This window comes from Sinohyriopsis cumingii, chromosome 10, assembly GCF_028554795.1.
Source record: "Sinohyriopsis cumingii isolate HCF-2022 chromosome 10, ASM2855479v2, whole genome shotgun sequence".
NCBI classification, from domain to species: Eukaryota; Metazoa; Mollusca; class Bivalvia; order Unionida; family Unionidae; genus Sinohyriopsis; species Sinohyriopsis cumingii.
Window position 1 is genome coordinate 95,969,215 of NC_142970.1, and position 15,331 is coordinate 95,984,545.

General features: G+C 37.7%; 1 protein-coding gene across 4 annotated transcripts in view; it reads right to left on the reverse strand.

Annotated features, from left to right (window-relative positions):
- LOC149790611 (inositol-trisphosphate 3-kinase homolog) overlaps positions 1-15,331 on the reverse strand; it is a 105,243-nt gene that overhangs the window by 22,257 nt on the left and 67,655 nt on the right. For all 4 annotated transcript variants that reach the window (XM_089972722.1, XM_089972721.1, XM_089972723.1 and 1 more), the window contains 4 exons: positions 11,920-11,992; positions 9,363-9,498; positions 8,288-8,344; positions 4,235-4,288 (listed from right to left, as the gene is read on the reverse strand). In XM_089972722.1, coding sequence (XP_089828848.1) covers positions 4,235-4,288; positions 8,288-8,344; positions 9,363-9,498; positions 11,920-11,992 — 320 coding nt within the window. The remainder of the gene's footprint in view (positions 1-4,234; positions 4,289-8,287; positions 8,345-9,362; positions 9,499-11,919; positions 11,993-15,331) is intronic.

Sequence of the window (15,331 nt, forward strand, 5' to 3'; positions counted from 1 at the left end):
AACTTTTTTAACTAATTAATTATCAATGGTTTGCATGATAGGTAACGACATGGTCCAAAGCCACCTACCACATAAAATGAAATATAGTGATCAAAGTTACAACAGACCCTGTCTTGAAAGACTGCCTCTTCTGCCAAAAAATTCATGGTCTCTCGAGGCAGGTTGTCTCTTATAGCAGAGTATGACATGATACACAGCTTTCAACTTTAGAAAATGAAATCTACTGATCCAGGTACAATAGAACATGTCTTAAATGACCACTAATGGTCTCTCGTGACCAGCCACAACACTACATAATCATGAAATTTGTGCACCATGAATCTGGTCTCTCAAGACAGGTGGTTTCTCAAAGCAGGTTTTTTTCAAGACAGGTTTAATTTACCAGTATACAGCATTTGACACAATATTTTTTCAAGACTTAAAAAATGCAATAGCTCTTTATGGTCAAAATTTGCAAAATATTTCCCTCACTGACTGGATCATGCCTTGTTCAGAGAAAGTGACTGCCTACAATATCATGATTTTCTTGAAACTTAACCACTATGTAGTTCTGATGTCTCACAACCACTATGTATTTCTGATGTCTCATTACCACTATGTATTTCTGATGTCTCATAACCACTATGTATTTCTGATGTCTCATTACCACTATGTATTTCTGATGTCTCAATAGCATTATGTATTTCTGATGTCTCAATACCATTATGTATTTCTGATGTCTCAATACCATTATGTATTTCTGATGTCTCATTACCATCATGTATTTCTGATGTTTCATTACCACTATGTATTTTTGATGTCTCATAACCACTATGTATTTCTGATGTCTCAATACCATTAGGTATTTCTGATGTCTCATTACCACCACATATTTCTGATGTCTCAATACCACCATATATTCTGATGTCTCATTATCATTACATATTTCTGATGTCTCAATACCACCATATATTCTGATGTCTCATTACCATTATGTATTTCTGATGTCTCATTACCACTATGTATTTCTGATGTTTCATTACCACTAAATGGGTTAAATCTGTCTCTAAAATGAATCTGACATGGTTTTTTCAGTGTGACTATACAGTAAAACCTATCTTGTGAGTTACCCCCTTCTGCCAACAAAAATTGGTCTCTCGTAACAGGTTTGTGCAAGATTACCATTTTTTAAGGTCAGAATGCAGCAGGTTTAAGATGGAAAATATCCACTATAACTGTACGTGCATTTTGTTATTCACAGTTCTTGTCAAAATATTGCAATTTTTTAAATCTCAAAGTAAGTTTGAATAGCAATAAGGAAATACATCTATCATAAAATATTTACCATTATACTTAAAGATGATTTGTGTGTGTTAGGTTAGCATGTGAATTGCAAAGTCAGTAAGGAAAAAGCTACTGAACCTGTCCATAAGTTAACCTGAGATGTCCATAAATTTCAGACTCGCTTCAGATGTAGCAATAAGAACTGCACAGTTAGCTATGATAAAGCTTACTCACCCTGTGTAAACATTGCTAGCTTTCATCAGGCTTTAGGTATATATGGAATACATAATCTTTAAAAAACAGTCTAGGCATTATGTTATGTTGAATGTGGTAATATTGCCAGTACTCCCACATGCTTAAGAACACAGTTTTGGTGTTATGTTGAATGTGGTAACACTGCCATTAAGAGCACAGTCCTGATGAAATGTTGAATGTGGTTGTTGTTGTTGTTGTTGTTCTAAGGTTTAACGCCATTTTTCAGCACAAGATAGGCTATACATGGTGGCCAGTATAACTGGTGGAGGAAGAACCCCGGAAAACCCAGGGAAGAACCACCGACCCATGAGAAGCTACCGGCAGGCTTTCCCACGTACCAACGTTAGCCTAGCCTTGGACTCGAACCCACGCAGACAGAGGTGAGATGGCAGTGATCCGTAATGGAGAGCGCTTTAGACTACTCGGCCACTCGGAACCCCATTGAATGTGGTAATACTGCCATTAAGAACACAGTGTTGGTGTTATGTTGAATGTGGTAATACTGCCATTAAGAGCAGTCTTGCTGTCATGTTGAATGTGGTAATACTGCCATTAAGAACACAGTCTTGGTGATATATTGACTGCGTAATAATGCCTTTAAGAACACAGTCTTGGCATTATGTTGAAAGTGGTAACACTGCCATTAAGAACAGTCTTGCTGTCATGTTGAATGTGGTAACACTGCCATTAAGAACAGTCTTGCTGTCATGTTGAATGTGGTAGCACTGCCACTAAGAACAGTCTTGCTGTCATGTTGAATGTGGTAACACTGCCATTAAGAACAGTCTTGCTGTCACATTGAATGTGGTAATAATGCCAGTACATGGCTCCCATGTAAAGTGACAAACATACTACTACTACCTCAGACAATAAATGAGCAGTATTTTTTTGTACATATAAATAAAATACACTTCCTGGAACATAAACATTCTGAAGGTTATAATGTGCTGTGGCCTGAGAAATGTGCTGTGAAATGCCTTGCCCAAGAAGAAACCACAGTAGCTGATCTGACGCTGTGAAATGAACCCCCAAACTTCAAGTCACTAAACTATTGTGAGCTGCCAACCAAGATCTGCAACCCAATAATGTGTGAACAAATCTGGGTACATGCTGTTTGCCTGAAATTATAAGAGACCTAAAGATACGAATAATAATGGTATGAAAGTCTAATTTGGTTATCTAAGTGGATTTGCTAGATCATGCTAACAATGTTTATCCCTAAAAAAACCTTTGCCCAACAAGTTCAAATGTATGTAACCTCTGCACCCTCATCAAACCTGCTGCAATTCTGAAAAACAAATCTGCTTAGGTCATCTATACATAAATACTGATATAGTTAATTTCATGTGAATTCTAATCAATATTGCTAAAAATTATCTTTTCAACAAAATTCTAAGCTCAAAAGAGTATCCAATAATGGCAAAAATTGCTGTAGTTGCCAGAATATCTAACAAGGTCATCAACGCGTAACAAAGTGTTAAGTTGCATGGCTTTGTATTGTTAGATACAATACAATGACATACATAAGAAACAAAACAACGTATGTCTCATTTTTATCACAGGGCATAAAGAAAGCCATACCATGTAAGGATAAAGTAATAAGATGATGTAGCAGTGATGGGTGCATTACAAAGGGCTCAGCTCTCTACAACTTGCACTGCAGGACTTTAAACAGAAGACATTATGTTGGAAAGCCAAAGTTTGTCGATGGTCATCCTAGAACCGTCACTCCACTAAATGATGATGTGTAATACTTGAAATCCAACTAAATGATGATGTGTAATACTTGAAATCCAACTAAATGATGATGTGTAATACTTGAAATCCAACTAAATGATGATGTGTAATACTTGAAATCCAACTAAATGATGATGTGTAATACCTGAAATCCAACTAAATGATGACTGATTGAAGGTCTCATCAATAAAAAAGCAGGATAAGTCTGGTGGCTGAAAAGCAATATTTCTTACTACAGTTATGCTGCAGAAAGCAATGTAAGAAAACCGGCAATCAAGGGCCATAACTCTTCTAAATAATGTGGAACACTTGAAATTAAAGTCATTCAAGGTCTCACAATACAAAAAAAAAAGCAAAATGCAAAATCTAGTTATTATTTGTAATTTCTTATAATGATTCCTAAAACTTTACAAGCAGACTCTATGCGGGTACAGCAGTGTCATTTCTTATAATGATTCCTAAAACTTTACAAGCGGACTCTATGTGGGTACAGTAGTGTCATTTCTTACAATGAATCCTAAAACTTTACAAGCGGACTCTATGTGGGTACAGTAGTGTCATTTCTTACAATGAATCCTAAAACTTCACAAGCAGACTCTATGCGGGTACAGCAGTGTCATTTCTTATAATGATTCCTAAAACTTTACAAGCGGACTCTATGTGGGTACAGTAGTGTCGTTTCTTATAATGAATCCTAAAACTTGACAAGCAGACTCCATGTGGGTACAGTAGTCATTTCTTACAATGAATCCTAAAACTTGACAAGCAGACTCTTTGTGGGTACAGCAGTGTCATTTCTTACAATGAATCCTAAAACATGACAAGCGGACTCTATGTGGGTACAGTAGTGTCATTTCTTACAATGAATCCTAAAATTTGACAAGCAGACTCTATGCGGGTACAGCAGTGTCATTTCTTACAATGAATCCTAAAACTTTACAAGCCGACTCTATGCGGGTACAGCAGTGTGTTGACTTACCTGATCTTTTTTTTTCACTTTCTTTAAGTCAGTAGTTGGTGTTTCACCTGACATCTGAAGAAAAATAAATTTTGACTTCAATTTCAATGCATATTCAATATTTCTTTCAGTTCAGGGGCAATATCAATAACAGTCAGAATCCCTAATTAGATCAATATTCATATCTTTAAAACATTACTTAAAAATTCTTACTTTCAGATATGTTGTTTAAAAGGAAAATTGATTCATATTAGAGATCTACACATTATTTCTCAACTGGGTCCAAACTTGTACATTGTTTGAAAACATGAGGTAGGTAAGTCAGTGTCTACCCCCACCCTCAATGATGAAACACAAATGCTCCACCAGTGTGTGAAATGACCTAATTGCCCATCTAGGAATGACTGACAGATATATGGATAGACAGACAAGGGTAGTACTACATACCCCTACCAATGATACAGTATTGCATATAAGTCTGTGAGTAGATCAAATGGTACATGACCATTTCAATATTACCTATCTGTTGCTTAGCATGAGTACCAAGTAATAAATACCAAATGTACCCATATAGAAAGAAATAAAAACCAATGACGCTCAAAAGTTATATTTTTTTAAAGAACTGAGATAATGCTCTGGCCGCAATAAATCACTCATGCTAACACTGTGGAAAAATTGGTGATATGATGAGACTTTTCGCCAAAAACATGACAATGCAATAAAAACTGCATGTTCTTCTATTACAAATGTGACACAAAAGTCCTCACAATGCACTACTGGCAGAAAAGATTTTCCAGGAAGAATCCACATTATTTTAAATGCTGAGTATTGAAACCATTTCTGATATTCTTGAGAAATTCCAACATACCAATTTTAGTAAATTAAAAAACAAACTATTTTTATATCCAAGGTAACAAGCTGACTACATACCATAAACACAGGACATAATTCCTGAACAAGATATTTTGTTCTAATTTCATTTAACAGCACTTGTAACAAATTGGCAGTATAATGCCAATGGGACCTAAGTGCCTTTCCCAAGGACACAAACTCCATCATTTAACAGCACTTGTAACACATTGGCAGTATAATGCCAATGGGACCTAAGTGCCTTTCCCAAGGACACAAACTCCATCATTTAACAGCACTTGTAACACATTGGCAGTATAATGCCAATGGGACCTAAGTGCCTTTCTCAAGGACACAAACTCCTTCATTTAACAGCACTTGTAACACATTGGCAGTATAATGCCAATGGGACCTAAGTGCCTTTCTCAAGGACACAAACTCCTTCATTTAACAGCACTTGTAACAAATTGGCAGTATAATGCCAATGGGACCTAAGTGCCTTTCCCAAGGACACAAACTCCTTCATTTAACAGCACTTGTAACAAATTGGCAGTATAATGCCAATAGGACCTAAGTGCCTTTCCCAAGGACACAAACTCCTTCACAAAAAGTGTTGATTCATTGGTGGTTTGATCTAAAGTAGCAATAAAAAGATTTTCAAGATGGCTTGTCATGGTGGCCATATTGGATCTCAAATTGGAACCAATTTTACTTAGGACCAACCAGACACTACATAGCCTTTTAGTGCAAGTGTTAATATGACAAACTCCATGTTAATATGACATGGTTTTCATGATGGACACCATGATGGCCATAATGGATGTCTGAGGGCTTGTCTGACCAGCACCAGTTTGGACCAACTAGATATGGTAAGATTTCTCGCAGTAAAAACCAATGTCAGATATAACTGTATTTTAGGAGGAATAGCACAAAGATTTTTTAAGATGGCCACAGTGGCAGCCATAATAGACGTCAGGTTGGCACTATTTAATTTACGACCAACTATACGTCATAAGAAGTCTTTTAGTGAAAACCCCATGTTGATATGATTAATCATTCAAAAGTACCATAGTAGCAATAAAACAATTGTCAAAATATGCGCCATAGCAACCATGGAGATGCTAAGCCTTAAGAATAACTATCAGGTACCCTAGCATACATTGTTCAAAATTTAAGCAGCCTGTCCAAAATGGATAATACTTTCATTTTTGGGAATCTAGGCAGCCTGTCCACACTGGATAATGCATTCATCTTTTGGAGTCTAAGCAGCCTGTCCAAAATGGATAACACTTTCATTTTTGAGAATCTAGGCAGCCTGTCCACACTGGATAATGCATTCATCTTTTGGAGACTAAGCAGTCTGTCCAAAAAGGATAACACACTTATCTTTTGGAGTTTAGGCAGCCTGTCCAAAAAGGATAACACACATCTTTAAGAGCTGAGGCAGCTTGTCCAAAATGGGTAACACATTCATTAATAGTACCAAAATAGACAAGCATATTGCATCTTCCACTGAGCATATACATACCTTTACAGCCAATAACAAATAAGGCCTTGTGAGAATATATATTGTGTATCCATAATTTCAATTCATTCAACAACTTGGCAAAATAAGAACTAGAAAACTTGCGATGAATGTGTCTGTAACATTTTATGATGATTCCCCATGTAGTTTAGGAAGAAGTAGTGATAAGAACATTGTGCTAATGAAGGTAGGATCATAATAAATAAAAGAGCACAAGTTTGTCTTTTCTATGACCAGTAAAGCTAAAAATCATAGTGATAGAAATCTCTGAGAAAATAAAATCTGCCATTTTCGATGATCTCTAAGGAATATCACAATGTTAATACATGTACTATCCTTTTTCAATAACCCATTCTTGAGAGGCAATAGAAGTGCTTTCTGAATACACCATCAGTTTAGTGATGAATTTCAAAATTATCAAGCGCTTAATGCCAGCAAGTTTATCATAAGTTAATAGGTTGACACTTTCCATAGTATTCGATCAATAATCTTGGATTGATCACAAGGCATAGGATGAAATCAACGTTACATGTCCAAATTTTGCAAAGGGTTCATAAGGATTTCAAGCAAGGAATATTTTTGATTTCTGACAAATTCTATTTATCTTAGCAATTTCCAAAATGAAAAGTCTTCTCCATGATATTATGAATCAATTAGAATGATGCATTAATTTGTATGCCAACTACAATTATTTTCTGCCCGGTGATCTAGAGATCTTGTAAATGGCTTGCACAATAATGCATAAATTATGCAAAAATGCAACCCAACTGTGCAAGTCCTGGTGGTGCAAAAAACTTCATTGAAATTTTAACATATTATTTACACAAGTGTTTAGGGTGGGTAGAGTAAGGGAGAGCAACACTAATAAAACAACAAAATATTCTGATCTTGACAATTATTCTTGGATATACAATAATATTAATATGAATATTTGATGGTGGAAACTCCTTTAGAGCCACATGCTACAGAACTAAACCACCAACCCTGGTCTTGAATGTGTGAATGTTGACCCTTACACGGTGTTGGCTCGGAGACGGAAACTACAGAGATGGATATCATCCCCATCACTACAAAAAACTGATACCGAAGTGTCACTGATTCCCGAGGCAAAAGACAAAACAAAAGCTTCCACTGATAATGTGGGTCCAATAAAGCATACAAAATGATCACTAGCCTGGTGGTCAAATGTGAATACTTCTCTCATAAGGTAGGCAAAAGCAATGGAGGACCAGAAACTTTAAAACTGCTGGTCTTTCAGGCCAATGAGAAACTTAGGGAATTGGGAAGAATGGTCAGTTACTCACTCTTTAAGCTTCTATCCTAAACCCAAAGTCTGAGAAACTTTAAAACTGCTGGCCTTTCAGGCCAATGACAAACTTAGTGAAATGGGAAGAATGGTCAGTTACTCACTCTTAAAGCTTCTATCCTATATAACTTAGGGAATCGGGAAGAATGGTCAGTTACTCACTCTTAAAGCTTCTATCCTATATAACTTAGGGAATCGGGAAGAATGGTCAGTTACTCACTCTTAAAGCTTCTATCCTATATAACTTAGGGAATCAGGAAGAATGGTCAGTTACTCACTCTTAAAGCTTCTATCCTACATAACTCAGGGAATTGGGAAGAATGGTCAGTTACTCACTCTTAAAGCTTCTATCCTATATAACTCAGGGAATTGGGAAGAATGGTCAGTTACTCACTCTTAAAGCTTCTATCCTAAACCCAAAGTCTGAGGTTGAACTTTCTTGTTCTCTAAACTGAAAAATAAAAAGAAATTAAAATATTAAAATTTAATTTTTATATTGTGCTTCAGTAACAACTTAAATATTTCCTCATGTAGCTTACTTTATACATGATTATTCCCAGATGAAAAGAACAAAATAAAAGTAGCTTAGTCTCTTCATCTTTAAGGCTTTATCCTGGGATGTTCTAAATAGAGCTGTAAAATGGCCTACTGAATTCATGTAACCACTGCACATCTGCAATATCAAGAGAGGCAGGTAAAGAAGCCAATCAGAATTTGCACTGCACATGTCCAGTCTCATGAGTGGCAGGTATGCAAGCCAATCAGAATTTTATCTGTACATGTCAAGTCTTATGAGTGGAAAGTATGCAAGCCAATCAGAATTTTATCTGTACATGTCAAGTCTTATGAGTGGCAAGTATGCAAGCCAATCAGAATTTGCACTTCACATGTCCAGTCTCATGAGTGGCAGGTATGCAAGCCAATCAGAATTTGCACTGCACATGTCCAGTCTCAGGAGAGGCAGGAAAAGAAGTCAATCAGTATTTGCACTTCATATTCCTAGTATCTCGAGAGGCAGGTAAAACAAGCCAATCAGAATTTGCACTGCATGTGCCAAGTATCGAGAAAGGCAGGTAAACAAGCCAATCAGAATTTGCACTGCACATGCCCAGTGTCATGAGTGGCAGGTATGCAAGCCAATCAGGATAATGGAGACTTGTCTGCTGCAGTGTGCCTTACTAACAAATTGTTTCTTTGTCAAAAGACATTAAAAACATTATTATAGCTGATATTACATCCATTATAAGTGAGAAAAAAATTAAAGCCCCCTCTTTCTGTGATGATGAAGTTTGGTGTACAATCTTGAAAACTGAATAAATGAAAGGTGCTTCTACATCTACAATAAGAAAAACAAAGCAGCCAAAAAATAATGTAAGAAGACTGTAAAGATACTGGACACCTATTTTCAGAGGAGTCAAACCTAATTTATTTTGACAGCAACCTATTGAAGTCTTAGGGAAACAACTCACCAGCATATATCGTAATTTTGTAATGGCTTTATTTTCTCTCTCCTCCTCAGTTGGTGCATCAGGGTCGAGGGATACCATCTTTTCATACAGGTCTTTTCTTAGAACTGGATTCTTCACCTCAGATTCAAGAAAAGTTCTGAAAGCATCAACTGATATTAGAATACAAAGAACACATTTTCCCTAATCAATATGCTGATTCAGAACTTGTCTCAACATCAATGATTCCTTGTTAAAATACCAATGAATAATTTTAATATTCTGGATGGAATGGTTAAAACAAAGAAATATGTTTAGTATGAATTTCTAATAGTGCATTATAGCTTCAAATCTAAACAACTAAAATAATATCTGATATACATGAAAAAGTGAGGCACATTACTCCATGGTTAGCTTGCCGAACTGCTAAGCAAGCTGGATTTGAGTCTAAGACCTGGCCATGGTTAGCTTGCTGAACTGCTAAGCAAGCTGGATTCGATTCTCAGACCTGGCCATGGTTAGCTTGCCGAACTGCTAAGCAAGCTGGATTCGAGTCTAAGACCTGGCCATGGTTAGCTTGCTGAACTGCTAAGCAAGCTGGATTCGATTCTCAGACCTGGCCATGGTTAGCTTGCCGAACTGCTAAGCAAGCTGGATTTGATTCTCAGACCTGGCCATGGTTAGCTTGCCAAACTGCTAAGCAAGCTGGATTTGAGTCTAAGACCTGGCCATGGTTAGCTTGCTGAACTGCTAAGCAAGCTGGATTTGATTCTCAGACCTGGCCATGGTTAGCTTGCCAAACTGCTAAGCAAGCTGGATTCGAGTCTAAGACCTGACCATGGTTAGCTTGCCAAACTGCTAAGCAAGCTGGATTTGATTCTCAGACCTGGCCATGGTTAGCTTGCTGAACTGCTAAGCAAGCTGGATTCGATTCTCAGACCTGGCCATGGTTGGCTTGCTGAACTGCTAAGCAAGCTGGATTCGATTCTCAGACCTGGCCATGGTTAGCTTGCTGAACTGCTAAGCAAGCTGGATTCGATTCTCAGACCTGGCCATGGTTAGCTTGCTGAACTGCTAAGCAAGCTGGATTCGATTCTCAGACCTGGCCATGGTTAGCTTGCTGAACTGCTAAGCAAGCTGGATTCGATTCTCAGACCTGGCCATGGTTAGCTTGCCGAACTGCTAAGCAAGCTGGATTCGATTCTCAGACCTGGCCATGGTTAGCTTGCTGAACTGCTAAGCAAGCTGGATTCGATTCTCAGACCTGGCCATGGTTAGCTTGCTGAACTGCTAAGCAAGCTGGATTCGATTCTCAGACCTGGCCATGGTTAGCTTGCTGAACTGCTAAGCAAGCTGGATTCGATTCTCAGACCTGGCCATGGTTAGCTTGCCAAACTGCTAAGCAAGCTGGATTCGATTCTCAGACCTGGCCATGGTTAGCTTGCTGAACTGCTAAGCAAGCTGGATTCGATTCTCAGACCTGGCCATGGTTAGCTTGCCAAACTGCTAAGCAAGCTGGATTCTATTCTAAGACCTGGCCATGGTTAGCTTGCCGAACTGCTAAGCAAGCTGGATTCGATTCTCAGATCTGGCCATGGTTAGCTTGCTGAACTGCTAAGCAAGCTGGATTCGATTCTCAGACCTGGCCATGGTTGGCTTGCTGAACTGCTAAGCAAGCTGGATTCGATTCTCAGACCTGGCCATGGTTAGCTTGCCAAACTGCTAAGCAAGCTGGATTCTATTCTAAGACCTGGCCATGGTTAGCTTGCCGAACTGCTAAGCAAGCTGGATTCGATTCTCAGACCTGGCCATGGTTAGCTTGCTGAACTGCTAAGCAAGCTGGATTTGATTCTCAGACCTGGCCATGGTTAGCTTGCTGAACTGCTAAGCAAGCTGGATTCGATTCTCAGACCTGGCCATGGTTAGCTTGCCAAACTGCTAAGCAAGCTGGATTCTATTCTAAGACCTGGCCATGGTTAGCTTGCCGAACTGCTAAGCAAGCTGGATTCGATTCTCAGACCTGGCCATGGTTAGCTTGCTGAACTGCTAAGCAAGCTGGATTCGATTCTCAGACCTGGCCATGGTTAGCTTGCTGAACTGCTAGCTGGATTCTATTCGAAGACCTGGCCATGGAATATGCATGATGCATTGGAAAAACAAATGCAACTACTTACTTTTTTTTAAATCAATGACATTTGAAAGGAGATGTTTCTGGATTTGCCAAATGGTTTAATATTAATTCTCATACCTCTCTACCTATTATAAATTTTTTATATTATGGCCAGCTGTGAGACTGAAATAGCTTGTAGCATGTGCTTCCATGGCAATAAATTGTGACGAAGTTCAATGTATTTATGACAGCAAAAGGTATGCATCATGTATGTATGTATGTATGTATGCATGCATGTATGTATGTATGTATGGGCACTTGTATTTTTATATATACATATATGCTGTCCATATATAAGGATTCTTGTATTTGGTGTAGAATGACATCAGTGGCAATTCACTGCCTGGAGAATTCAAACGTGTTTATTATATAATGTTGTACAAACCAGATGAAATATACGGCAAAACATACCTTGATCCCAGCTTGATATCCATTATACTTGGATCAGTGAAGTGCCGCAGTAAGTCCTCCATTTCAATAAAATCTGATATTATTGTCAAAGAATATCAACAATACATCAAAGACCCAGTTACATTAAACCTCTCAAAATGTCCTTGTACATTTCAATGATAAACCAAGGGGAATGCCTCGTACATCAGAAACCTAGGCCTACGCTTTGCACATTTGGAAAACATGGGGATAGGTTTATAATTGGAGAAAGATTCTTTATAAAATTATGTTGGCCACATTTTTGTTCATGTGTGAGGAGAACTTCTGATCAAACATAGTTTTTACATGGGCTAACAAAGTACTGTACAAATAATTAGCAAAAAAATTTTGAGCAAATGCCACTTAAAGAGAATTTTGCAGTAAAGAAGTTTGATTTTTTTGGTGTTTAAAATTAATGCCATTTTTCAGCACATGATAGTTCATACATGGGGGCCAGTATGTTTGGTGGAGGACAAGAAACACCAATTCACAGGAAGATACTGGCAAGCTTTCTCATACAAAAAACATTGGGACTCAAACCCACTAATGTAAACATGGAAGGAAAAACAAAATAATAGGTCAAGAATGAGACTGGATTTATTTATAAATGCTTTACCCTGCAGTTATAATAAACTATCCCACAAGATAAATATCATGAAAATGTCAGTTATGAGATATGAGATTGGAGAATAGTCTAAATCTGACAAACGTTCCAGCAATGCAATTACAGACTCTCTCTCCCCCCGTCTCCACCAATGTTAAGATTTCTTCAGCCCAACTAAAAATTCCTCCCAAAATTACATTGCAAACAAGTTTTCACGCTTTCTGTATATTTTGTAATGACACTGAAATTAACATTGAGGGCATGGGTGATGAAGAATATATCTTTCCATATTTTGTAGTAACACATAGTTTATTTTAATGAATGATTAGCCCCACTGAAGGCATTGGCATGCAGAATAGGCCTTTTTGTGTATTCAGTAATGACACAGTTTATATTCATGAATAATTAGCCCCACTGAGGGCATTGGCATGCAAAATAGGCCTTTTTGTGTATTCAGTAATGACACAGTTTATTTTCATGAATAATAAGCCCCATTGAAGGCATTGGCATGCAGAATAGGCCTTTTTGTGTATTCAGTAATGATGCAGTTTATTTTCATGAATAATTAGCCCCATTAATGGGCATTGGCATGCAGAATAGGCCTTTGGTGTATTCAGTAATGACAGTTTATTTTCATGAATAATAAGCCCCATTGAGGGCACTGGCATGCAGAATAGGACTTTTTGTGTATTTAGTTGTTGTTGTTATATGGTTTAACGCCATTTTGCAGCACAAGATAGGCTATACATGGCGGCCAGTATAATTGGTGGAGGAAGAACCCTGGAAAACCCCGGGAAGAACAATCGACCCACAAGAAGCTACTGGCAGACTTTCTCACGTACCCACGTTAGCCGAGCCTGAGACTCAAACTCACGCAGACAGAGATGAGATGGCAGTGATCCGTAACGGTGAGCGCTTTAGACCACTCGGCCACTGGGGGCCCCGTGCGTATTCAGTAATGACACAGTTTATTTTCATGAATAATTATCCCCATCGAAGGCATTGGCATGCAGAATAGGCCTTTTTGTGTATTCAGTAATGACGCAGTTTATTTTCATGAATAATTAGCCCCATTGATGGCACTGGCATGCAGAATAGGCGTTTTTGTGTATTCAGTAATGACACAGCTTATTTTCATGAATAATTAGCCCCACTGAGGGCATTGGCATGCAGAATAGGCCTTTTTGTGTATTCAGTAATGACACAGTTTATTTTCATGAATAATTAGCCCCATTGAGGGCTTAAGGATGTAATACAGTAATATAGTCCTCCTGTTAAGTCATAAGAAACAACCAATGGAAGCAAGAGCTGCTTTAGCTCAATGGTTATTAACATGCTAGACTGGTTTTGGAATGGGTGTGGGTTCAAATAATACCAATGGATTATCCCTCTTTAGCTACCACGGTGTGTCTTTAGGGAAGGCATTTTACTCAATTACCTCAACGCCTAGTAGCCTACTTTTCTTGCTGTAGCATAAAACATCAAACCAAAAATAATCTGAACTAACATGCAATTTAAGCACAAAATGTCATTTAATTTTATGCCATGCACATCCTGTAAACAATGATAAAATAGAAAGCTGTCTTGTGCCAGTATAAAAGACCTTTACTTGTAATGCATCCTGGTTATAAGGTCATAATCTGTTTTGGTTGACTTTAGTCACACATTTAAGTTTTTTATAGTTCTCAATGGAGAATACCCTGCTCTGCATGTATTCAAATTACATACTGGCATGCATAATGCAAGCTAATGCTTTCACAATCTGCATGACAGACAGTATTTAGCAACCCTATCTTTAACCTTTAAAGCTGCAGACTGAAATGTTCATGAGAACAGATCTGTCACTGTAAGAACAGATGTGTCACTGTAAGAACAGATGTGTCCATATAATAACAGATGTGTTAATGTAACAACAAATGCGTCCATATAAGAACAGTTGTGTTCATCTAATGACAGATGTGTCCATGTAAGAACAGATTTGTCAATGTAACAATAGATGTATGAATGTAATAAATGATGTATAAATGTAATAACAGATGAGTCACTGTAAGAACATATGCATCCATGTAAGAACGGATTTGTCTATTAACAACAGAATGTGTCAATGTGACAACAGATGTGTCCATGTAGGAACATATGTGCCAATGTTCACAGCTCCACTGCTAAAGTTGAAAGTTTTTTTTAGTCCATTGGTGAATGATGACTACTGATACACAATTGCTCATTAGCTTTTGGTCATATGCATGAAACCACCTACCAACACTTTTCCCACCACCAATGTGTTATCATTTCTGTTGTTGTTGTTGTTGTTGAAGGGTTTAACACCATTTTTCAGCACACGATAGGATATACATGGCGGCCAGTATTAATGGTGGAGGAAGAACCCGGGAAAGAACCACCGACCCACGAGAAGCTACTGGCAGTTATCATTTCTGTCAACACCCATCTAATATATTCAACATAAAAAAATATTACCTTCCTTAAATCGAACCACATCGCGTCTGCAAGATTTTTTGTCCAACATATCACTTTCAAAATTTTTTCCTTCTGTCATACAATCTGGGTATTTAAGCATAAATTGATGTAAACATGCATTTCAGAACTAACCCTGCTGTATTAATTTCACCTTTTCATAAGTTTTTAAACAAAATGAATGCAATCCTTTGAGAAAATTGCTATATGATGGCAGAATCTCTTCCAATAATAGCTATAAGAATTTCTATCAAGAACTACTTGATTTTTCTTCCTCCATGTATTTTAGTAGTGCACCATCTTAAGATGGAATGTTAT